Source organism: Xenia sp. Carnegie-2017, unplaced genomic scaffold, assembly GCF_021976095.1.
Source record: "Xenia sp. Carnegie-2017 unplaced genomic scaffold, XeniaSp_v1 HiC_scaffold_3, whole genome shotgun sequence".
In the NCBI taxonomy this organism is placed as follows: domain Eukaryota; kingdom Metazoa; phylum Cnidaria; class Anthozoa; order Malacalcyonacea; family Xeniidae; genus Xenia; species Xenia sp. Carnegie-2017.
Genome location: NW_025813493.1, coordinates 7380643 through 7404406, shown reverse-complemented (window position 1 = coordinate 7404406; position 23764 = coordinate 7380643). Strand labels below are relative to the sequence as shown.

At 34.7% G+C, this 23764-nt stretch overlaps 4 protein-coding genes and 1 long non-coding RNA gene across 7 annotated transcripts; 1 reads left to right on the top strand and 4 right to left on the bottom strand.

The window, feature by feature from the left end:
* Positions 1 to 4882: 4882 nt before the first annotated feature.
* Positions 4883 to 5985, bottom strand: LOC124454264. Of its 2 annotated transcripts, none has more exons than XR_006951371.1 (4): positions 5773 to 5985; positions 5481 to 5699; positions 5322 to 5412; positions 4883 to 4972 (listed from the first exon to the last, which is right to left on the bottom strand). It is a non-coding gene; the product is annotated as an uncharacterized LOC124454264 (long non-coding RNA). The 2 variants fall into 2 exon arrangements; XR_006951372.1 differs by having other exon boundaries at positions 5322 to 5380.
* A 1349-nt stretch (positions 5986 to 7334) lies between these two features.
* LOC124454260 (melatonin receptor type 1C-like) lies at positions 7335 to 9872 on the top strand. 2 transcript variants are annotated; one of them, XM_047005080.1, is made up of 2 exons: positions 7335 to 7670; positions 8003 to 9872. In XM_047005080.1, the coding sequence occupies exon 2, from the start codon at positions 8095 to 8097 to the stop codon at positions 9091 to 9093; it is 999 nt and encodes a 332-aa protein (XP_046861036.1). In that variant the 5' UTR covers positions 7335 to 7670; positions 8003 to 8094; the 3' UTR covers positions 9094 to 9872. The 2 variants fall into 2 exon arrangements, with proteins under 2 accessions (XP_046861036.1, XP_046861037.1); XM_047005081.1 differs by lacking the exon at positions 7335 to 7670 and adding an exon at positions 7695 to 7880.
* Positions 9873 to 11844: 1972 nt separating this feature from the next.
* LOC124454566 (alpha-galactosidase-like) lies at positions 11845 to 14245 on the bottom strand. Its single transcript, XM_047005338.1, has 3 exons — positions 13658 to 14245; positions 12558 to 12758; positions 11845 to 12465 (listed from the first exon to the last, which is right to left on the bottom strand). Exons 1-3 carry the CDS (start codon positions 14183 to 14185, stop codon positions 12010 to 12012), a joined length of 1185 nt encoding a protein of 394 aa, XP_046861294.1. The 5' UTR covers positions 14186 to 14245; the 3' UTR covers positions 11845 to 12009.
* A 655-nt stretch (positions 14246 to 14900) lies between these two features.
* Positions 14901 to 16884, bottom strand: LOC124454568 (alpha-galactosidase-like). Its single transcript, XM_047005339.1, is given in 4 exon segments — positions 14901 to 15506; positions 15598 to 15798; positions 16264 to 16382; positions 16385 to 16884. Coding segments are annotated over 4 exon segments (1152 nt in total). The 5' UTR covers positions 16734 to 16884; the 3' UTR covers positions 14901 to 15023.
* Positions 16885 to 17438: 554 nt separating this feature from the next.
* On the bottom strand, positions 17439 to 22438 carry LOC124454160 (potassium voltage-gated channel subfamily D member 3-like; the record flags this gene model as incomplete). Its single annotated transcript, XM_047004968.1, has 4 exons — positions 17439 to 17669; positions 18625 to 18733; positions 19517 to 20362; positions 22029 to 22438. Coding segments are annotated over 4 exons (1554 nt in total), but the record flags the coding sequence as incomplete, so codon positions are not given.
* Positions 22439 to 23764: the final 1326 nt, after the last annotated feature.

Below are 23764 nucleotides of genomic sequence, written 5' to 3'. Positions count from 1 at the left end.
GTTCGATAGTGGCGTGGTTTTATTCATCATTGCGATTGATTGACCAGTCGTGATCTTAGCAGGATAATGCCCACGAAAAATGTTTTTGAAAAGGTCATAATATTGACTTGTCCATGGAAATAGGTTGATGGATGCATTAGGTTGATGGATGCATTGCTCAAGAATAGTGTTTAGCGTTTGCATTCTTTGTAGAGATGGCCTTTAGGACAATAGAAGTCACGTGTTTTTCAATCTCATTAAAGTATGTTGTTCATTCTTGATCATTGTTCAGAGGACTTCGCTGAAGGATATCGTTCATTCTTGATCATTGTTCAGAGGACTTCGCTGAAGTATATCGTTCATTCTTGATCATTGTTCAGGACTTCATTGAAGTATATCATTCATTCTTGATCATTATTCAGACGACTTCGCTGAAGTATATCGTTCATTCTTGATCATTGTTCAGAGGACTACGCTGAAGTATATCGTTCATTCTTGATCATTGTTCAGGAGACATCGCTGAAGGATATCGTTCATTCTTGATCATTGTTCAGGACTTCATTGAAGTATATCATTCATTCTTGATCATTATTCAGACGACTTCGCTGAAGTATATCGTTCATTCTTGATCATTGTTCAGACGACTTCGCTGAAGTATATCGTTCATTCTTGATCATTGTTCAGGAGACATCGCTGAAGTATATCGTTCATTCTTGATCATTGTTCAGGAGACATCGCTGAAGGATATCGTTCATTCTTGATCATTGTTCAGGAGACATCGCTGAAGGATATCGTTCATTCTTGATCATTGTTCAGAGGACTTCATTGAAGTATATCGTTCATTCTTGATCATTGTTCAGACGACTTCGCTGAAGTATATCGTTCATTCTTGATCATTATTCAGGAGACATCGCTGAAGGATATCGTTCATTCTTGATCATTGTTCAGAGGACTACGCTGAAGTATATCGTTCATTCTTGATCATTGTTCAGAGGACTTCATCAAAGTATATTGTACATTCTCGAGAAAATGGTCAACAACAGCCACAATTCTCTTCAACCGCTGTGAACAATAGTCATTTTCTTTAATTGCGGAGTGAATGCACCAACATTTGCTTGTTGTTTCTTAATCTCTATTCATGATCATTTGTCGTTAAACAGAAGAATGTTCATGTCTAAAACTAAGTAAGAAGAAACAAAAGTTACAAAGACGAAAACTTTTGCCTAAACAAACATCACATGCGCGTCTCAATTCAATTCGTACTCTTGTGGTACACTTGTACTCAGAACAAGAAACAACACATTTACCTTAACATGGTTTCAAGGCACTCCAAGAGATATTTCAGCGACGACTAATTTCGACTTCAGCCAACTATTCTTCGTACGTCTACCGACTTTCACGTTCATGTTCAAATGTCATGTTCTTACGTTGTCTTAGAATATGGCTCAAGTTTCACAAACGTGTTGTGTCCTGATTGGTCAGTGACTAGGTGTGTCGTAAACGTGTTGCGTTTTGATTGGTCAGTTACTAGGTGTGTCTTCAATTGTACATTGTGGCCATACAAAATGCCTCAAAAAACTGCTCATCTTTGAAATCAGCTGAAATTTAGAATTTGCATGATTCATCACTTAGAAGTAATTAATCCCCATAGAGCGGTAGATACAATTGTATACAATTTAAATAAATACGTATATTTCAGCACAGCAAACAGCAAATCCAAAACATTTACGTCTCCTTGGGGAACAACCACAGCTGAACCATGCATATTCTAAATGTTGACCCAGATCAAAAATGATTTGATAAACCCTCAAGGTTGTCCATTACACATCATTTTCTTACTGTATTTATTAACCAACGTTAACACTTTGATTTTGCAGTTTAGCGGACACATTGGATGCTGATCCAATATATAATTTTAAATCCTAAAGTATTAACATATAATCCTAAATCCAAACGCTATAATCCAAACTAAAAACGAGCCAGCTCTCCGCATACAAGTGCTTCTCGTGTCTGCTAAACTGCAGTCTAGCCTTGATTTCTTTTAATTAGCTTTCGACAGGGTGTATATAAAAAATGACTTTTGGCAATTACACTATCGTAAAATTTTAAAGCGTAATCACTACGCTAACCTCATTGGTGCATAATATTTCCAATGCGGGAAGAGCTTTTGTGCTTGCATCTACGTAGTTAATAACATTTTATGCATCTGTGGGCTTAGGATAGTAACAGGCAGTGAAATTATACGAAGGTCTTCAACGGTAAAGGAATGCCGGCAAGCAATTTTTGACCGTCTATTTAAACAATGCATGTAATAAAAAGTTAATTTGAGAACTAAAGTGAGCCCTCTTTTTCCTAAGTCCCAAGCATATGCAACACCACAAAATCATTCTAAATTAATCAAAATATTGTGAAAATCTTACAATTGTTTTACCCATGTACAATCTTGCAATATATCAGGCAAGATCTTGTCAACATCTTGCAGAGATTTTTTCCATGCAAGTACTTGCAATATATTATGGAAGATTATGTCAACATCTTGCTAGATTGTAGTCATGCAAGATCTTTGAAAATATTACGCTAGATCTTGTCAAGATCTTGCATGAGTAAAATCTTGCCGAACACATTGCAAGATGTTGAATAAGTAAAATTTTGCCTAACATCTTGCAAGATCTAGCATAAGTGAAATTTCGCCTAATATATTGCAAGATCTTGCAGTAACAAAATCTTCCCTAATAACTTGCAAGATCTTGCATGAGTAAAATCTGGCCTAATATCTTGCAAGATCTTGCATGAGTAAAATTTTGCCTCATATTTTGCAAGATCTTGCATGAGTAAAATTTCGCCTCATATTTTGCATGATCTTGCTAGAGGAAAATCTTGCCTAATATTTTTGCATGATCTTGCATGAGGAAAATCTTGCCTAATATTTTTGCATGATCTTGCATGGGGAAAATCTTGCCTAATATTTTTGCATGATCTTTCATGGGGAAAATTTTGCCTAATATCTTGCACTTAATAGAAAAAGTAAACAGTGTGTGATAAATACATGGTATATATAGATACAATTGTACTAGGTATCTATCCTAGAGAGCAATCCCCATAGAGCGAAGAATACAATTGTATCTATTATATGTCCTCATCCAAAACTCTCGATTACACGTTAGGTGCTTGAACTGTGTTCCATTTCATCTAGCTATCTTCAAGCTGGCGTCGTCGTTTCTTTTCTGTCACTCTTGATTTCGTTACATTCGTGGAAGTTTCATTTTCAAGTGTTTTTTATAACACGTGTCATCAATATTAGAGCATTGTTTACGCAAAGATACAAAGATATGGAGAAAAAGAAAAACATCTCTAACATTGTCACGGATACTACAAGTGGGGTAACAAAGTGTTGATGAGTTTGAAATACATTCGTCAAAACAAGCTTAAGAGACAAGCAGCATGCTAAAAACATATACCGATTATCGATTATATAGAGTACTTAGCTCGCTCAGTCACAAATTTTCAGATAAATCATCTGCGCATGCGCAATCATCTGTGCATGCTGCAGACTTGACCAGCTGCCTTAGTTCATGATCATGGCAATGACCAACTGAATCTATTAGCACCGATTTTGAAGTAAATAGCATGTTTAATAACAATTTAATAGAGAAATCATCTACGCATGCGCTTGAGCATGCGCAGTCCACTCGACCAATAGTTCATAATCATGACAACGACTGACTATATGTACTTGCATTACATTTGTGCCAATTAACTCACTTAGTCGCAAATTATCAAAGAAATAAACTGGGCATGCGCAGTAGTGACATTAATTATACCACAATTTTCGTAAGCCTTTAAATTTTGGTGTATAAATATAAAGCCAATACTAGATATAGTAGATGTCAACTAGCAGTGGAAGCTGGGTGCGATATAGTATGCAGTGGCTTAGGGGCCCACACTTCGGTGGCGACCGCACTCTCCCTGCGTACCCCGAGCAAAGCCTATCGCAGGTGATCTCGGGGTCTGATGGGCGGAAGCTTGCTATTACATCTCCCAAGTAAGATAGCGTGGAGGGGCCGAAATCTCCTACCGAAACGTTAACATGCAGCGTTCTAGTGCCTTGCGCTTAAGAAGGTATCGGGAAGCATGGACCGAAAACGGGGTTTTTTGCTTTCGAATTTTATCTTTTTGTTCATTTTTTCTCATAAAATAAACCAAGCAATGTTTTAATTAACTTCTTCTGACACTGTGCCCTTTTCTAACACCTATAATTGTTTTATACAATTTTTATTGGTTTATATCTTTCTGATATAACTCTCTCATTTGCTGTTTTCTCGTGTATCACGAGCAACTTATCCATAGGCGACATGACAGACAGGATTATCTGGTTCCGTTAATTAATATGAGATGCTCTAGTGCTCAACTATCTCGGGGTATCGGGAGGCATAGACCGAAAATGGGATTTTGATGTTTTGAAAATTTGTCATTTTCTTTACAAGAATTCTTCTCAAAAAAGAAACTAGAACATCCGAGGATATTGCAAAGTTTCAAACAATTTCTGCCTTTTTGACTTATAATTTAAACCAACTTTAAGCATGTCTATACGGTTTTTTTACTTGTTACCTTTTACAATGTAACTTTCTCATACTTCTGTCGTGATCAACGAGAGCCTCCTGATACAATATGACTCTCTCATTGTGAACGAAAGAATCTATGGGCTTCATGGAAAAAAAGGATTATCTACTTTGTTATAATAGTTTCTACAAAGATAACATTTAATGAGTCAAGCAATTTGTATCGTCTAAATTGAACCTCGCTTAGAACCATTATGTTTTAAAATTTTGATTCATTTTGGATGATAAATTTCTTTTTACCTTAAAATAATGTCATGATTCAATCTAGAAAGTAAATTTTCTTCTCGAGTAACTTTACGATTGAACAGCACACTTTTCGGATTTAAAGAAATTTCTTTTAATGGTATAGTGACAGCCGTCTTATTATTACGTACCTAAGCGTAAACAAAGCATTTCAAAATCAAGATGAAAGATCTTGCAAGATAATAGGGAAGATTTTACTCACGCAAGATCTTGCAAGATATAAGGCAAGATTTTACTCATGCATGATCTTGCAAGATAATAGGCAAGATTTGTCTCATGCAAGATCTTGCTAATCATTAAGCAAGATTTTACTCATGCAAGACCTTGCATGATACTAGGCAAGATTTTACGCATGGAAGATCTTGAAAGATAGCTGTTAGGTAAGATTTTACACATGCAAGTCGTTGCAAGATATGAGGCAAAATTTTACTCATGCAAACTCTTGCAAGATATTAGGCAATAGTTTACTCATGAACTTACCTTTGAAGTTACAAGTCCAAAACCATCTTTTCAATGGATCCAAAACGAAACTCTTTTTCCTTAAAAATAGTTGACTTTTTAAAGAAAACACCTAAAAAATGTAACAATAGAAAACCAAGAATGTCGAAACGGTTTTACTTGAATAGTACCTTTTCCTACCTATGAATGAACGTGAACTTATTGCTCTACAATCTCACGGAGAATCTGCCTCATTCTCTGTTGGTCCTTTTACTATCCCTTGTCAATGGCATTCCTTAGAATACTCTTCTCACAATACTCCATCTGTATATACAAAATTTGCAGTATACCCTTCGAATCCTCTTGCAAATCTCTTGTGGTGATTGCTTCCTCTTCACTTTCGAAACCAGATTACTCCTCCTAAAGGAAAGACGTAGGTAGTTATTTTTAAATTTCTTCAGGAACATCACGAACAGTAGCCCCTACTATATACCACGTGAGCCAACGAGATTCCAAACTGTATATGCGATTCATCGATATTTCATTTGAACATATCCTCAGTAGACTTCGTGTTATGAAAGGATTGTTTTTGTGTTAGAGCCTCGTCCTCGCTAGAGCTTTTATCGTCGTCAACATGCTTGGAATCATTCGTGTTTTCATTGGTCAAAGAGTCCAGTTTCAAAACTCTCGACCGTACGTTAGGTGCTTGAACTGCGTTCAATTTTATCTAGCCAACTTCAACCTGGCGTCGTCGTTCCTTCTCTGTCACTCTTGAGTTTGTTTACTTCGTGGAAGTTTCATTTTCAAGTATTTCTTTTGCCTAAATCCACGAATTACAATATGTGTCATAAATATTAGAGGATTGTTTCTGCACAAAATATTCAGATACAAAGATATGGAGAAAAAAAAAACATCTCTAACATTGTCACGGATATTACGAGTGGCGTAACAAAGTGTTGATGAGTTGATATGCATTTGTCAAAACAAGCTTAAGAAGAGCTTGTCAAAATATATGATCGAAAATTTGCTAAGCGCATATAAAAGCTCCGTCACAAATTACTTGAGAATTAATGTAGGCATGCGTAGTCAACTGCACCAACTCTCCATGTTCATGGTCATGGCAACGACCAAATATATGTACTATTACAAATTGTAAAGTAATTAGCTTGCTGTGTCACAAATTTTCAGATGAATCGTGTGCGCATGCGTAGTCTGCTTGAGCATGCGCAGTCGACTCGACCAGCTGCCCAAGTTCATGATCATGCCAACGACCAACTGCATCTACTAGCACCGATTTTGAAGAAAATAGCATGCTCATTAACAATGTAATAGAGAAAACATCTGCGCATGCGCTCGAGCATGGGCAGTCCACTGGACTAATTGTTCATAGTCATGACAACGACTAACTATATGTACTTGCACTACATTTGTAGCAATTAACTTACTTAGTCGCAAATTATCAAAGAAATCAACTGGGCATTTAATTCATTCTTGTGAATTCATAAAAGAATTATTTTCTCGATTAAGGGGCTGCTTACATGATCCCTTACATGGATTCAGCCCAGCGTTAAATGATTTTGGCAAATGGAAAAGATTTAATACTTATCATTAGATAAATGTTCTTCAGCACTATCACAATATTCTGATTTAACAACTATACGCATAACATTCAAAATCGAACAACAAATTTGGCCTAATTTGAAAATAACAACAGAAATTACTCGTGGCGCTTAACAAACAGTAGTAATTTTTTCGCTTGAAGTTTTGCCCCCTTTCAATCACTCATAATCATTTAACGCCACACTGAATCCCGGTTAGCCGGGATCATGTAAACAGCCCCTAAAGCATATTCTAAAATAAACAACTATATGATATTATTTTGAAAAACGGTTTGAATGAAGAGATCATGAGACAGCGAAAATTTGAGTGTTGAATTTCAAAGACAAGTAAACTCTTGCTGCAATGATAAAGTGACAATAACTTTGTTGACAATAGGATCAACTTTCGATGTGCTAATGGTAAAGTTATTAAATATCTATGTAGATCACTGTTTTGTTGTGTTCATGCTGAGCGCGTGCGTAAATTGGGTGCGAACCATGCGGTTTTATCTAATAGTAAAAGGATACAAATACGTACTTTATATATGTTGGTAAAATCTTTTTGAACGTAAGCATGGGAGTGTCGTCATAAACTTGTTTCCTCCGAAACTCAATATTTATTTGTAAATTTCGTCATTTCTGAGATATTTATCCATTTCTATAAGATTTTCTCGCACTTCATGTCTCGTTGTACATATGAATATAGTCTATTGTTCGTTAATTCAGAGAAGACTAGTCAAATATCGTCGACTTTGGCATTTCCAGTGCGCCAGATGAAATAAGGAACAATTGCGTAAGTACGGATATGTTATTGTCAATATTGAATGCATGACTGAATATGTCAGCAAAGTAATGAATTGTTAACATATTGGATTCATGTTTCCTATAATGACTTGGGGGTGTTGATTTGATGAGTTGTATTTGCTAAATTATCCTGCACGAATCAGCAAGCTCATACTATGTTGAAATTTCATTATTGTTCATTAATAGTTGACAAGTGCATGTAAGTATTCCATGGTAACTTTAATTATATCATCGTCTGTTGTGATGAATAAACAGCCGCAAATTAAAAGAGGATAAACGTTGTGAGATTATACAAATTTGAAATTTTCATTTAATGTACAGCTCCTGCTACCTCTCGTGTTCATATTGTTAGAACAGCATCGATTTTAAAAGTGACCAAAAGCAGTTACAACCAATTATCTACGCTAGTTTCAATGGCGGCGACAACGTGGACGATTCTTGAAACAATTGTTTTGGTCATTGTATTCATAGCAGCACTTTGTGCCAATCTTAGCCTGTTCTACATCGTTGGTACGACTAGAAACCTTCAAACAAAAGCGAATGTATTTATCTTAAACCTGGCTGTCGCAGATCTACTTGTCGCGGTCATTAATCTCCCTGTGACTATAATCACTGTTATTGCCCAAGATTGGGTGCTTGGTAAGACGCTTTGTCAAATATCTGGATTTTTAACATTGCTCACGTTCGTAGCATCGTGTATGGCTTTGTCCATGATCAGCATAAATCGCTACCATGCTATAGTTAATTGGACATCTTATGAGAGCAAGTACACTCGCCGTAAATGTGCTTTTTATGTTTGTATTACCTGGTTTATAACCATCGTATTGTCTATACCTCCGTTTTTTGGTTGGGCGAGATTCGACTATGATCCAGGACAGAGTTATTGTTTTGCTGAATGGACAGCAAGTAAATCGTACACGATCTTTATGATTGCAGCTTGTCTATGTGGTCCGTTGTGTATAATGACTTACTGTTATGTGAGAATAGTTCGTTATCACGAAGATAGTGGCAGAGATGTCCGCCAAATGGCGCTACGTTCTCACAGCCCTTCGTTACAAACTCTTGAAATGATGGACAAAGCACAAGGGTCAAGAAAACATCGTTTGACAAGAACAGTAATAGTGTTAATTGTCGTCTTTGGCATTTGCTGGTCCCCTTTTGCGATCATAATGTTGATCCAAGTATTCTCCAATGCGCATGTTCCACGCGCTGTAGATTTTGGATCCCTGGTTTTGGGATACTTAAACAGTTTTTTCAACGTGGTTGTGTATAACGCAACGAATAAAAAACTTCGACGGCAATTTTTGAATTTTTTTTCAGTGATTATCTTTCGAAAAAAGGACAAACGTTCGCAATACACTGAAGGCGCGCATTGTCACAGTGTCAGTGCATCGACGGGGAATTATATTTAAATTTTAGTCAATATTTTATTGATGCTAAATCATCAGGTACGAGAGAAACCTTTAATGAAATGGTGGTTAACCAGATATCTGTCATTACCCCACTTTCGGTGTAATAAAAAGATGGCCTATCACTTTCAACACAGATAAGGTATAGAAATTTCTGGAAATTCGACAAACAAGACGAAGTTTTGCTCGACTTATAATGTTGTTTATAAAAACTGCACAATCAATTTTTTTTACAAGCCTTTATAAAAGCATATAATGTTGTTTATAAAAACAGCGCAATCAAGAATTTCTCTTTCGGTAGGCTTGAAATGTATTATAAAGTCAACGGTAATTTATGACAATGTTCGTAGCTATAATTGTGCATGTGTATACTTGATAATTGGTAGTTTAATTATACTTGAATTGACTATGAATTACGATGTAGCTATAATTGTGCATGTGTATTCTTGATAGTTGGTAGTTTAATTATACTTAAATTGACTATGAATTACGATGTAGCTATAATTGTGCATGTGTATACTTGATAATTGGTAGTTTAATTATACTTAAATTGACTATGAATTACGATGTAGCTATAATTGTGCATGTGTATTCTTGATAGTTGGTAGTTTAATTATACTTGAATTGACTATGAATTACGATGTAGCTATAATTGTGCATGTGTATTCTTGATAGTTGGTAGTTTAATTATACTTAAATTGACTATGAATTACGATGTAGCTATAATTGTAGATGTGTATTTTGATAATTGATAGTTTAATTATACTTAAATTGACTATGAATTACGATAAAATAGCCGGACTAGATAAGTGGGCTGTTACGCTACTGACTACTGTAAAATGAGATAATAATATGAACCCAATGACAATGAAACCAATGTACTGCATGTAACCCAATGACAATGAACCCAATCTACTACTTGTAACCCAATGACAATAAACCCAATCTACAGCATGTCTGACGCTATATAGTTCAAGCGACACAAGCTGCCAATTTCGTAAGTATTAAAACTGACGATATGCAGTTATGTACGACTAAAATGTGCTTCTTCTATAGCTGCAAAAGTTATAATCTACTTTTGGTTTTTTAAATGCTGGATATGATTGGGTTTTTAAACGTTTTTGAAACTTATCTTTGACTGAACGGGAGTCTCACTTTTTGCCTCTGTTGAAGATGGCATTGGCCATTCTATCACTTTGACAAGCTAGGTAGTTGGACTTGTCCTTTTAACAACTAATAAATAATGGCATTTAGCATTAAAACAACCCTTGCTGGTTTCAACACTTAGACTTACCGAATGAAAGTCGTCCCATTAGCTTCTTAAATGATATGAATAAACTCGGAGGATGAGAATCGTATGAAATATCAACTAAGGCAAATTAGGCAATGTAAACATCCGTGAAGAAATTTAATAAGGTAAAAGGTCTTTTACATACACATCGCAAGAAAACAATCTTTAATCGATTTCAAATTTTTGTCTACATGATGTGATCAAGTTCCATTTTGATCTATTAGAAAAAGTAATAGCTTATCTTTTCAGCCTATAAAACTGTTCATTTTAACGAATGTTCTTGTGAAAAAGCTATCATCATTGCTGTTTATGATCATATAGCTAAGTGCATATACCTACTTTAAACTTAGATGGTCCAGTGATTTGGAGGACGTGTGCTTATTATTCGGCTAATTTACATACAAACACAAACACTGTATACGTACGTCGCCTTTTAAATGTGTTATTTCTCTGCATTACTGCTGCTGATGAGCCAACATAAAATCTGACTTATATACATACCTTTTTTACACAAACGGAAATTATTTGTTTTTTTTGCTTTATTAATTCGAATTGGAGTTAGTTGGTATTGAAACCATTTTATTCATGGCGTCGCGCTGCGTAAAATTTGCATAGTGTGAACCAATCAGTATTAGTATTAAGATCGTATCATAAAATCATAAAAGTTGTGATCTTCTCATCACGAAATGTTTAAAACAAACGCCAATGCATGTGCTACCTTCCAGAAACAGTAATGTTGAGTATATCATATTGAGCAGAACCCTTAGAAAACTAACAAAACTGTCTGCATTAGTCTTCTTGCAATTCCAACTAAAAAGTCAAAGAATGTATAAAAATTTGAAAATTTTGTGCAGGGTTTCGAAATTCATACATCAACCCTGAATATTCCAGCACGCAGCAAAAAAAAAATAAAGAAAAATATTTTTAGTTGAGTAACTGTTTATACAGTGTTCAAAATCATGATTGTTGATAGGTCTTAGGAACTGACATGTCTGACAATGATCAACAGTTGTTTAAATCATCCATAAGTTAGTGAAATTGATCAACAACGGCAAGGTGTCGATTTTCCAGCCAATCGATCAGCGCTTCGCAAAATCGCTTCAAAATCTGTCAGGTCTAACCAAAACAAAAGCTCCTATTACTGTGAGACAAATATCTGCTGAATGGATAATTATGAGATCATCATTGCATAGTAATATACTGAAATATAATTTGCTTTTTTGAGGTGGTATACTGTGGTTTTTGTTTTGTCAGAATTAAAATTTTAGCTTTCAACATTTGAAGGAAAGCTTGGAGAACACTTCTGACTTCCTCCTTCAAAGCGACACAGAATATATCAGGCCGTTTTTAATGACATTGCTCTCGTATATTGGAATACAACCCAAGAAACCTGGTCAACCAAATATACTATTTGACTGTAGTGTGCATGATACGTCATGCATAGAGTGGATGGATTGCGCTGATTATGCAATTTGCTGGTTTAATTACCTTTTAAAATAAATTATAAAATACATAAATTACACAGTAAAGGTTGGTTATATCCTGCACAAATTGTGGAGTCAGCGACAAAACTTATTTCCAATTATCCTTCCTCTTTAGTTGCCTTTAGACATATGTCAAAAAAAACTTCAAAAATTTACAAAATGACCATCCATCCTGGTAAACTTTCCAAACATTACACCATGAGCTTCAACTTCAGCTGAAAATTTGCCAGCAAAAATTCCCAAATTTTTGTGCTGCCATATATCATATACACTGATTAAATTATCCTCTTCAAAACCAAGTTCATCACTTGATACAGATATTGTAGCAATGCTAGTACCTTTGTTCAACAATATGACAGCCATTGAATGATCTTTCAATGGTCCAGCCCATACTTCTAGAATTCCATTGGAACGGATCTTATGACCTTGGATGCCTAGCGGATCTTGATTGATTGCTATGGCATCAGTATTTGTGAGTATGTTCATTGTTTCAGGTGATATGTTTCGAATATCACAGCCAATCAGAAGTGGAGCTTTCATCAGACACCACAAACTAAAGTGTGTTTTGTATTCCACATTTGACATGTTGCCATTGCCAACCTATAATGTTTGTAAAATAAGAATAATTTACTGTATGGTTTTGCTATAAAAAAACTAAAACTGCATGCACAAAATTTCATGATATCCCTCACCTCTAACATGTCTGGATCATTCCAGCCACCAGGTTTTGCATATTTCCACCACTTGTCATTTTCATCTGCTATCGAAATCATACTGTCCCAGTTATCTTTTATGTCATATGTGGTTCTCCAGCTGTTTCCTACATTTTGTCCCCATGTTGCAGGGTCATCAATGCCCCACTCACACATTGAAAAGAATATTGGTCGACCTGTCTAAAAAAAAGATAAGATAAGAAATTTGAAGCAAAGTTTTCCTGTGAAAGGAGAAAGAGGAAGTTTTTCTAGCAAGTCAATCAACTATATATACAAAAATTGTACATGACTACCAGTAGCAGACCTAGCATGAGTCAAAATAAATTATAGCTCCTTAATTCTAAATTCAAAGTACTTTCAGAAAAACACTATTGGTTTTGAATTTCTAAAGAATATAATTTCACCAATGGATATGCCTCTGAAGGGCTGAATATAAATATATGCTAAAATGTGATGCAGTAATTTATTTTGACTTGCCCCAGCAGATCCACCACTGATGACTACCATATGATCTTATCTGAACTGATAACTATGTTATAACCATAAAAAATAAACTTTAACGCAAAGCATTTTATGATGTTGAATAAGAAAAAAGCTAAGGTGTTGAAGAATATAAATACATCATTTATTAGCATCATCAAATGGCAAGCAACTCTGTAAATGTTTTACAGCAGCATACATTTCATATTTCATCCCTATTTAACACTGACTTCAATATTATATTATATACATTAAAATGTTACACTAAGTGTTACAATTCAAGTGAGTAATGGGAGCAGAATATTTTACATAACATAAATTGCAAGTTTTGGGGTAAAAAAGAACACAATAATTTTCAAAACAATTTACCTGTGTTAATTACAAAATTTTCATAAATGTGTGTTATTACGAATACGAAACAGGTATTACTCTAGTCAATATCAGTGATAAAAGTTATTGATGCTCTAAAAGTAAATACGCATAATAAAATCCTAAATGTGCTGTAAATTAGAATAGCCAATTGGCTTTAACTTGCGCCGTATGTTTGCACTGTGAAATGGCAATACAACTATTTACAAGCTGCAAGCTTGAAGTAATACCTGATTGAGAGCATCGCGCATTTTTGGATACCGTATCTCAGGTTTTGTTCCATCCGTGTGGCAATTATCATACTTCAAATAATCAATTTTCCAACTGGCATATGTATTAGCATCAATAACTTCATAATTCAAGGATCCAGGCCGTCCTGCGCATGTTTTAAACCCTGCGTCGCTATAAATGCCCAACTTTAGTCCAACTGAATGAGCCAAATCAACCAAAGGAGCTATGCCATTTGGAAATGTTTTTACGTCTACCAAAATTTCTCCACTAGATGAACGACTTCCAGCCCAACAGTCGTCAATATTGACATACTCATAACCAACTTTACTGAGAGGTGAATTAGACAATGCGACGATTGTCTCTCGTATTATTTTTTCGTCGATTTTACAATGAAAATGATTCCAGGAATTCCATCCCATTTGTGGGGTCAAACCCAAACCATTATCAAGTGCATTTATTGAGGCAGCAGCACTAATGATATACAGCCCACATATCAAAATCTTACCCATCACTACCATTATTTGCATAACCTTCGCTCTTAAGTTTTAGACCAATTTTAATTGCGCGCGTTTGTGCGCGTGATTGTCACTTACATTCCTCTAGTACAAAGGACAGAAAGTCACATCCTTAAAACCTACTTGCATTTTACTTACAATTTGAGAAAGCTAAGTTCTTAATGGTGTCACTGTGTGTCACGGTAAATTCATTGAAACGGACAAGTTGATTTTGAAACGATTACAAGTAATATTTTATAATAAAATTTAAGCAGTTGGTAGAGACGAGAAACTTGTCTTTTCTCGTCAGTTTTATCAACCGACGTGTAATGAGACAACCGACAATGATGTGTTGTCTTGTCTCATTATACAACCTACCTAGGCCCTACTGTAAACACTTTAAACTTTCCACTTTATCTTTCCAACATATTCTGCAAAACATTTCTTTGAGAAATTGTTTGAATTTATAAATGTTAGTTAGACGTCAAATTTTGTCAATCACTACCACTACCAGTAATCTTGCTTTTCCACTAAACGGACAAAATTTTTGAATGAACAAATCATAGTAGGATGTATTGTTATTGTCGTCTTGCTGTTTAGTTAAAATGTATCAATCACATAACAAAGGTATTGTTGACACAATTTACTATGACTTCAAATGCGAGTAATTTTGTTCGCGTAAGGACCAGGTAAGGACAGCAGATATTGGGTATGATTGTTGCTGTCTTTTTCTCATCAAGCAGCAAGGGCCAAACATACAAAATATTATATTTATGAAGAGACCATGATTTCACAATTCTTCTTCAATGATCAGTCTGTCATGCATTACAAATTATAAGAGTATCACTTAAAGGGATAAGGCCTCTGCATGTTACAAGGCTACATGCCTAGTCAATCTTGATGTTTTCTCAAATGAATCATCAATCTTGGTAAACTTTCCGAACATTACACCATGAGCTTCAACTTCAGATGAAAATTTGCCAGCAAAATTTCCCAAATTTTTGTGCTGCCATATATCATAAACACTGTATAAATTATCATCTTCAAAGCCAAGTTCATCACTTGATACAGATATTGTAGCAATGCTAGTCCCTTTGTTCAACAATATGACAGCCATAGAATGATCTTTCAATGGTCCAGCCCATACTTCTAGAATTCCATTGGAATGAATCTTATGACCTTGGATGCCAAGTGGATCTTGATTGATTGCTATGGCATCAGTATTTGTGAGTATGTTCATTGTTTCAGGTGATATGTTTCGAATATCACAGCCAATCAGAAGTGGAGCTTTCATCAAACACCACAAACTAAAGTGTGTTATGTATTCCACATTTGACATGTTGCCATTGCCAACCTATAATGTTTGTAAAATAAGAATAATTTACTGTATGGTTTTGCTATAAAAAACTAAAACTGTATACACTAAATTTCATGACATCCTTCACCTCTAACATGTCTGGATCATTCCAGCCACCAGGTTTTGCATATTTCCACCACTTGCCATTTTTATCCGCTCTTGAAATCATGCTGCCCCAGTTGTCTTTTATGTCATATGTGGTTCTCCAGCTGTTTCCTACGTTTTGTCCCCATGTTGCAGGGTCGTCAATGCCCCACTCACACATTGAAAAGAATATTGGTCGACCTGTCTAAAAGACAACATTATAAATAAGAAGCACCATGAAATGGGTCAGAAAAAATCAAACCGTCAACCATGAAGAAAAGTTTGCAAGTTGAAAGGGAAGAGAGGGAGAGAATTTTTCTTGCAATTCCTTTTCACCTAAATATTCATTTGTACAATATAAAGGAAAGAATAGGCAGTCAAGCATAGGTATATAAGCTATATGAAGATAATAAAGCACTTTGGAAATAAGATGTTATAAGAAAAAGCCAAGGTGTATTAGCATCATCAAATACATTGTTAAATGTTTTACAACACAATACATTTTTTCTTAATCATAGACTTACTTTAATTATTTATTATAATGCCGAAGTTTCACAAGCTTAAACGAGTTACTTTTAAATATAGCATGCATAAGCACAAGCTCGTGAGCTCATATTCAACTTTTAGGTATGAGCACGCCATTTGATTACAGAAATGTTTAAATAGGTACCTGATTAAGAGCATCGCGCATCTTTGGATACCGTATCTCAGGTTTTGTTCCATCCATGTGGCAATTATCATACTTCAAATAATCAATTTTCCAACTGGCATATGTATTAGCATCAATAACTCATAATTCAAGGATCCAGGCCGTCTTGCGCATATTTTAAACCCTGCGTCGCTATAAATGCCCAACTTTAGTCCAACTGAATGAGCCAAATCAACCAAAGGAGCTATGCTAGACAATGCGACGATTGTCTCTCGTATTATTTTTTCGTCGATTTTACAATGAAAATGATTCCAGGAATTCCATCCCATTTGTGGGGTTAAATCCAAACCATTATCAAGTGCATTAATTGAAGCAGCGACACTGATGAAATACAGCCCACATATCAAAATCTTACCCATCACTACCATTATTTGCATAACTTGCGCAGTGCGCTCTACTGCTCTTAAGTCTAACGTTTCAAGTGTACGCATTTGTGCACATGAATGGTACGAACCTCTGACCAATTCTGGGTGAGAGAGTCACATGAAAAAGCAAATCGCTCATTGATTGAGCGTACGCCTTATCCCTAATCAGATGGAAATTATTTCCAATAATAAATGCTGACAAGAGGGCGGGGAGAGTCATCCGTCCCCCTTCACATATTGTAAGGGAGACTACAATGCCCTTCAAAAGAATGTCCCATTTGAGAGAGTTAAGTCCTTAACAATAACGTCACAGTAAATTGATTGACGGACAAGTTGAGTATGATTGAGGTAACGTCACAGTAAATTGATGACAAGATTGACGATCAACAAGTAGTATTTGAGCAAGTATATGATAAGCAGATAATGAAAAGTGGAAACTTATTGCTCTCTTCTCAACTCGTAGCCAGAGCGATAATTTACTCTGGGGGAGGGGGGGGGTAGGCAAATTCATATATACATGATGAAATACCGTAGTTCTTTAAAAATCCATTGTTTTTTACGAATTATTAAATGAATATATGAATATGCCTTTCCCAATTACCTTTCTGGCTACGTGCCGGTCTCAGGACTCCATTAACGTGGACGATGTACATCTATAAAAATGTAACGATACTTCCGGGTTCAAACCATTTATTTCATATTCAAAACGTGTTGCTAATTGTAAATTTTTAAGCAAAAAATAAAAAAAAACAACTAACAATGCATTTTCAATAAATTTCCTTTTCTCCGTCAGGAGGTCTTTTCTTTTTTTATTTATTTGCTTTTATGATTTATTCCTGTGTGCTTAGCAGATGAAATTTCTTTCAAATTGAGAATTTTATTCTCCAGGGTTAACATGCGAGAGAATCTGCGCTGTCGATATTTATAATCAGGGGGATACATGTTCTCGAAGACAATTTCGTCTGCATCAGGATCTGGTTCCTTGTCCAAACTTTCTCCAATCTTCAAAAAACATAGCATTATATCAGTGTGGTTCTGATGAGTTTTGAAAATTAAAATTAATTGTTTATATAATCTCTGCAATATATTCCGTGGAATTTTTTTAATCAGAGTTAAAAAAGAGCTTTCCACAACTGAGCACCAAAAAATTGACAGAACAACCTTTTCAATTGTTGATTGTAACAAGCTTGCGTATTTACAGCATTAATCATAACAAGTTGGTCATTTTATTTTGAAGAAAAATTTTTAAGATTTCACGGTTTCATCAAAGGCTGTTGGCTTTGTGAGTAGGTTAATTAAGTCGATCCATAAAACTTTTTCTGTGCTCACCCTGCATTCATTGTAAAACAATAAATTTTCTAAGAAATGAACGACAATAATTTGATATTTATTTAGAACAACTATAACGTGCAGTTTATTTTCTCTTCTGCAGTATACTACGGAAGCTCTCAATGCTATATCACATTGACTTGTGAAGTAGAGACGATTAGAACGAAAAAATCACCACCTTTTTTAAACAGTAGAGTTTGAGGGAAAGGGGAAATGGAGCTCTCTTTTTCCATAGACAAGCAATTTATTGGGTAAAATTCAGTGTCCCACATGTAGAGTATACTATGCTCCTACCATCCCCCACCCGCCCCGTCTTTGAACAGGCTCAGCAGTCACTCTTGTCTCATAACATTTATCGAATCATAAGTTAAAAAGTGCTTGACTTTCAGAATTCACCAATCAAAAAGTGTTAGTACAATTTTTTGAGCACAGAGTACTTAATTTTGATGACTGCGTGCATGGCAAACTGATTACAGTAACATTTGTAGTAGCTATTTATTATGGTAAAAATACTGCAATATATTAAATTAAATAAGTATCAATTTCACTCTATGAAATACTTAGCCTAGTAACCAATCCGCCATTGAGTATAGGAATCAATACATCAAACAAGTTATGCAGGTATTACCTTGTTCTGAATGATTGGAACAGGGAGGGAAACTACTAGAATTCCTAAGAGGACGCCAATAGCACCAAGAAATTTTCCTGCTGTGGCTTTTGGTACATAGTCTCCATACCTAGAAAATATGAATTATTTATCAGTGACATGTAACCTGTGTTTGTAAATAAGTCATCATTTTGAGATTAAATGAGTTTATGGGCACCCTAACCTTCACCCTAACTCTAACGAAGCCTTCTGTGGAAGAAAATTCTGAAGTTGATGAATAAATTTTTAAAGCAAGCAATATACTCCAAAGAATTCGATTTCTAGAATTCATTGGATTCCCATCCCATTAAAAAATCCTTTCGGTTTAAAATTTAAAAAGAATCGGGTGTTGCAGGTTAACATCGGAACAAAAGTGACAAGATTAGAAAGATGAAGGGAACAATATTTGAACAAGCACTATAAATCTCTTTACGTTTAATTGATTCGATGTGCTGTGTCTCCTCAAATGACTCATTGAACATTTTTGAAATCAGGGAAGAGTTTTGTAGACTGACAGTTAGCTAAAACTTTATTCGTCATAATGCTAATAAACACTAACAATTATGTGACTGACTAAAGTAGCGAATGAAAGAAAGAGGAGAAGACCAGGTGCGGATCCAGGAGATTGTGAAAAAGGAAGCCGAACCCTTTGAATTAGTTTGAAAACTGAAACTGGCCTGACATTTTTTATTGTTATTTAATTTTTAAGGTTTATTTCTAGTAAAAGGGGGGCCGTGGCTGCTTTGCTCTCCTCTCCCCCTAAATCCGCCCCTGAAGATAACCACAAAAAGTAAACTAACGGTAACTTTAATGTATGATTTTTAGATAATTTGATCGAAAGCAACAAAACAATGTTTTCAGCTTTATTACTTACCCCAAAGATGTCATTGTTACAATAAAATACCACATTCCATTGAGAACATTTGAACAAGAAGCGTCAACGTGATACAAAAGGACAGAGAGTACGACGACTGCTATAATCCAAATACAAAGAATCATTCCCAGGCCTCTTGCTGCTGCTACAATTTGCCCAACTGTTTCACGTAAACGGGAAGAAGAGTTTGCGATTTTAACAATACGAAATACCCGTACTGCTTCAAACAAGTCGACTAAACGACTGGGGAGATTTTGAAATCCAAGAATCAAGATCAATATCCAGTATACGTAAGCTGGGGCTAGCGATAATAAATACATGATATTTGGCACATTGCAAAAGAAGTGCTTCTTACATGGTGACCTTGCAAAATTGATCAGCAGATCGCTTGACAAGATGACTACGCAAATGACATCAAATATTAGAAACTCTCTTGAAAATGTGTTTCCTAGTTTTTCACGCTTATCCTTGCGAATCTTGCCGGGCAAAGTTTCCAATACAATTGCTAGGACATTTAGTAATGCACAAAGAAGAGTGAGACATATGAATAATTTTGATTCGACGAATGGAAATTTCTTATAAAATTTACTCAAGAAATTTTTTGGTTTGACTTGGTTCGAAATATTTCTAACGTGGGAGATGGTTGATACACGATTGCGTCGTTTTTCCCTCGCCAGTTTTGAAGTATTCAAATTATTTTCATATTCAACATGGAACTCAGCATAACAGCAATCTTCAATGGTATCCAATGGTATTTTAAAGAATTTAAACTCGTCAATTAACCCTTGTATGCACTCATCCATTGGATAGTGAAATTTATCTTGGGTGTAGAACTTGAAAATATATCTATTTAAAGAAGAACAACACGTAATGACTAACATAATTACGTAAATTAGCTTATGATCTATTTTTATTTTATTGAATTTAATTTCTCATATATAAATTAAGCATTAAATAAAGTTTCAATTTGACTAGTTATCTCTTAAATTTTCTTTAGAAAGTTCTAACCATGAGCGTTGTTGTTAGTAGAATTTTCAATTTATGCAATGAGTTTGATATTTACTCTTATGCCATGATGATCTTTGAAATGTTAAAATGCAATGTGATGTAAAGGACGTTATGTACATAATGAATAAACTTAAATATCTCCAGAAAACAGTAAAATAGCACAAATCTAATCAGGAAGTTATTATGTAATTTCACGAGTTTTTCTCTGTGAAACGAAAGGCAAAAAGATTTTCGTTTCATAATCACTTGAAGTCATTCTCATAAGTTAAAAATATTTTTTGATTAACACCATCTAAGTTTGATCATTAATTTATAACATTAGTACTACATATATCAAGAAAAGTAAGATTGACACGATCTTAAAACAAAGGGAGATGTTATTAGTAAAACAATGGTATAGTGACGTTACTCAGTAATTAAATGCACTCGACAGCCGAGGGAGATTGAGTAAAACTATTACTAATCTCCCAATGCTTTCCCATACATTTCATAACTATGTAACCTCACAATCATCACTACCATGGTTATACTTTGTAATCCTATGATGGCCAAAATATTTTAGTAAGTGCTTCACACACTATCAATGATAGTGTAAATTAAATGTTTTGGTGTTTTCAAGGAATATTGTGTGGTGGTATTTATTATTTGGATCTTAAATTTCGGTATTTTTAGTAATCTACCAGTACAAACGACGTGAGGGTTGTAATACTTGTAATACGACCATTGAATTTGAGTGGGCATGGGTTCTAATTAGGTCAATACGTTTTTGATTTGTCTAACTAAAACAATAGAAATCTATTCAAACATAGTAATACAATGTTTTAAGTGTTCTCTTGGTCAAATGTAGCCCGCCATACGAAAACACAAAATGAAGCATCCATAATTCACGCTTAGTAACAGGCAAGGCATTGAAAGTCTTTCTATATAACTTTGGCAAGTTGCATGCGAAGACTTTTTCTTGTTTTTAAACATTTTCATTTATGAACGCTATTTGAATATTATCAAACTTTTGCAAAAAAACTTCGGCGAGCGTAACGACCAGTATTACTTTTAGTAATCACAGGAGGCAAGTTGTGAACGAAGATATATGTGCAACGCTAATTAAAAATACATGAATATTGTCTAAAAATTTACTGAAACGGCTGAGTTGAAAAGTCCATTTAAATTAATGCATATAATATGACAGTTTTAGCTTCATTCAATGTCTTCAGTCATTCGAAATAATAAATGTTTTTCTGAATATATTACAGTGGCTAAATTAGTTAATGTGTTTTAGTAACATTTTTAAAATTAGTATTAAGAAAAAGAGAATGCAGGAGTTGCCAATTACAATAGAAGTATTATTTTGTACACATCTTTGAGCAATAAATTGTTTTTTGATATTGACCATGCAGCATAGCTAAGTATTTGAGTTTACTTCAATGAGCTTATGATGATTGTTTATTTTAGTAATTTGCAACGTTATAAAACGAAGTTAAATGCATGCAAAGTGACTAAAACTTACCTAAAAATATCAGGGTCACGATCAAAGAAATATTCTTTCCTTTTCCGATCATAATATTTTTGAACTTCTTGTGTGGCCAGCAATGTTTCTGGGTGAACACTAATTGTTTTGTAAGACAAGACAAACTTTTCCCCACCAACATTAAGAACGAATTTTAGTTTGTTTAACTTTTCCTTTACAAACTCATCCTGTTGAGATTTAATGTTAAGTAGACTTCGACCAGATGTCGGTACAGACAAGACATTTGACGTCCAAAACACCGCTTTCTCTATTGAACTGTCACTTTCACATAAAAAATCTTCTTGAAGAAACAGTTTTCGTAAATTAGACTTCTTTTTGCGATGATGTTTTGAAAGAACGCATGATAAAAATTCAACAGGATTTACTAAAATGTGACAAATTTGATGAAGGATTATAAGCCGAGTTGACAGTTATATACCACTGATTATTAATTCTTAATATTTTGCGGGTTTTTGCTTTGTTAGAAAAACAAAGTTTCCAATTCCACGTGCATATGATGTAATATCTTCTTTAAATATTGATATATTTCACTCATAATATTTTTTTTGCAATACCTTAATTCGCTTCTCGAGCAAAGGAAAAGAAGTTAACTAAAAATTATTAACTTCTAATTTCGACTTAATGAAATGATACTACTTTATCTGGTAAATCATTAATACTTTAATACTGAATAATATGTAAAATAACAAAAATAGTTAGTCAAATTTCCGAGAATCTCATTGGCTATACGCATGTATCCTATTGTATTTCCTGCATATATTTACATAATAATTCATACACTCAAAAGAAAAATAAATTCTTCGCTTTCCACTTTTAAATGTCTTTTGCAACAGATACTGGAATCAGAATAAACCAAGAAAAATATAAACAATGAGAATAATTACTCATAGCTCAACTGGACTAGTGCATTTTATTGTTCTGAGTACGATTGCCTCAAATTTGACTACACATTAATAACCTTTTTGTGAAGCTTTCTGAATAAGACGATAGTTTGTTTGTCCAACCGATAAATGGAGCTCGTGTTTACTTCCGTATGAATAGATTGATGATAACAAGCATTATCATATATGTGTTTCCTATCTGATAGAAATTTCCTATCAACAGCACAACTAGTCCAATCACCATCTCTTTTGTCAATCAACTTCGATTTCTGGCAGCCTTTTCTAAAGCACAACTTATCATTTCACAAATCTTTTGAGCAAATCAGAGCATTCTTGGATGCACCCGAATGCTTCTTAAGTCATTCAGCCAATAAGTGAAATAGGTTGGTAACCGTCCGACATACGTTTGTCTGACAGTGTGCATGTCATTGAATACATGAAACTACCAAGCAGCAGCACGATATTGCATGCCTTACCCCCTCAAAGCTCTCCCATTTAAATTCCGTATTTTGCTCTGGTGTGGATCAAGGCTTGAATGATTTCTCTAACAATTTTAACATGTGATCTCTCTGATAAGTTACTGGCTTGGACAAATGTGGAATTCGTCTCTGTTTTTGAGTCAAAAGTGTTCAAAACTTTTGGCCATTCAGGAACATCATGGTCAAACAACACAAAAAGCGAAAAAAATTTTGCACGAGGAATGCTGATTTGTCGTTGAACTTGTCCCATATGGCGGCACAAGTAAGTTACATTTACATGGCTTTACGTATTATTACGTAACATATCTGTTTGACAGATGGATTTTAGTTGATGTCATGTTTTTGGCGCAAAGAC

Coding starts and splice junctions, on each gene's coding strand:
- LOC124454566 (XM_047005338.1), bottom strand. CDS start 14,185: ATGCAAATAATGGTAGTGATGGGTAAGATTTTGATATGTGGGCTGTAT. Junction 12,759..13,657: donor TGCGCGATGCTCTCAATCAG/GTATTACTTCAA, acceptor TCTTTTTTTTAG/ACAGGTCGACCAATATTCTT. Junction 12,466..12,557: donor ATGATCCAGACATGTTAGAG/GTGAGGGATATC, acceptor CAAACATTATAG/GTTGGCAATGGCAACATGTC.
- LOC124454260 (XM_047005080.1), top strand. CDS start 8,095: ATGGCGGCGACAACGTGGACGATTCTTGAAACAATTGTTTTGGTCATT.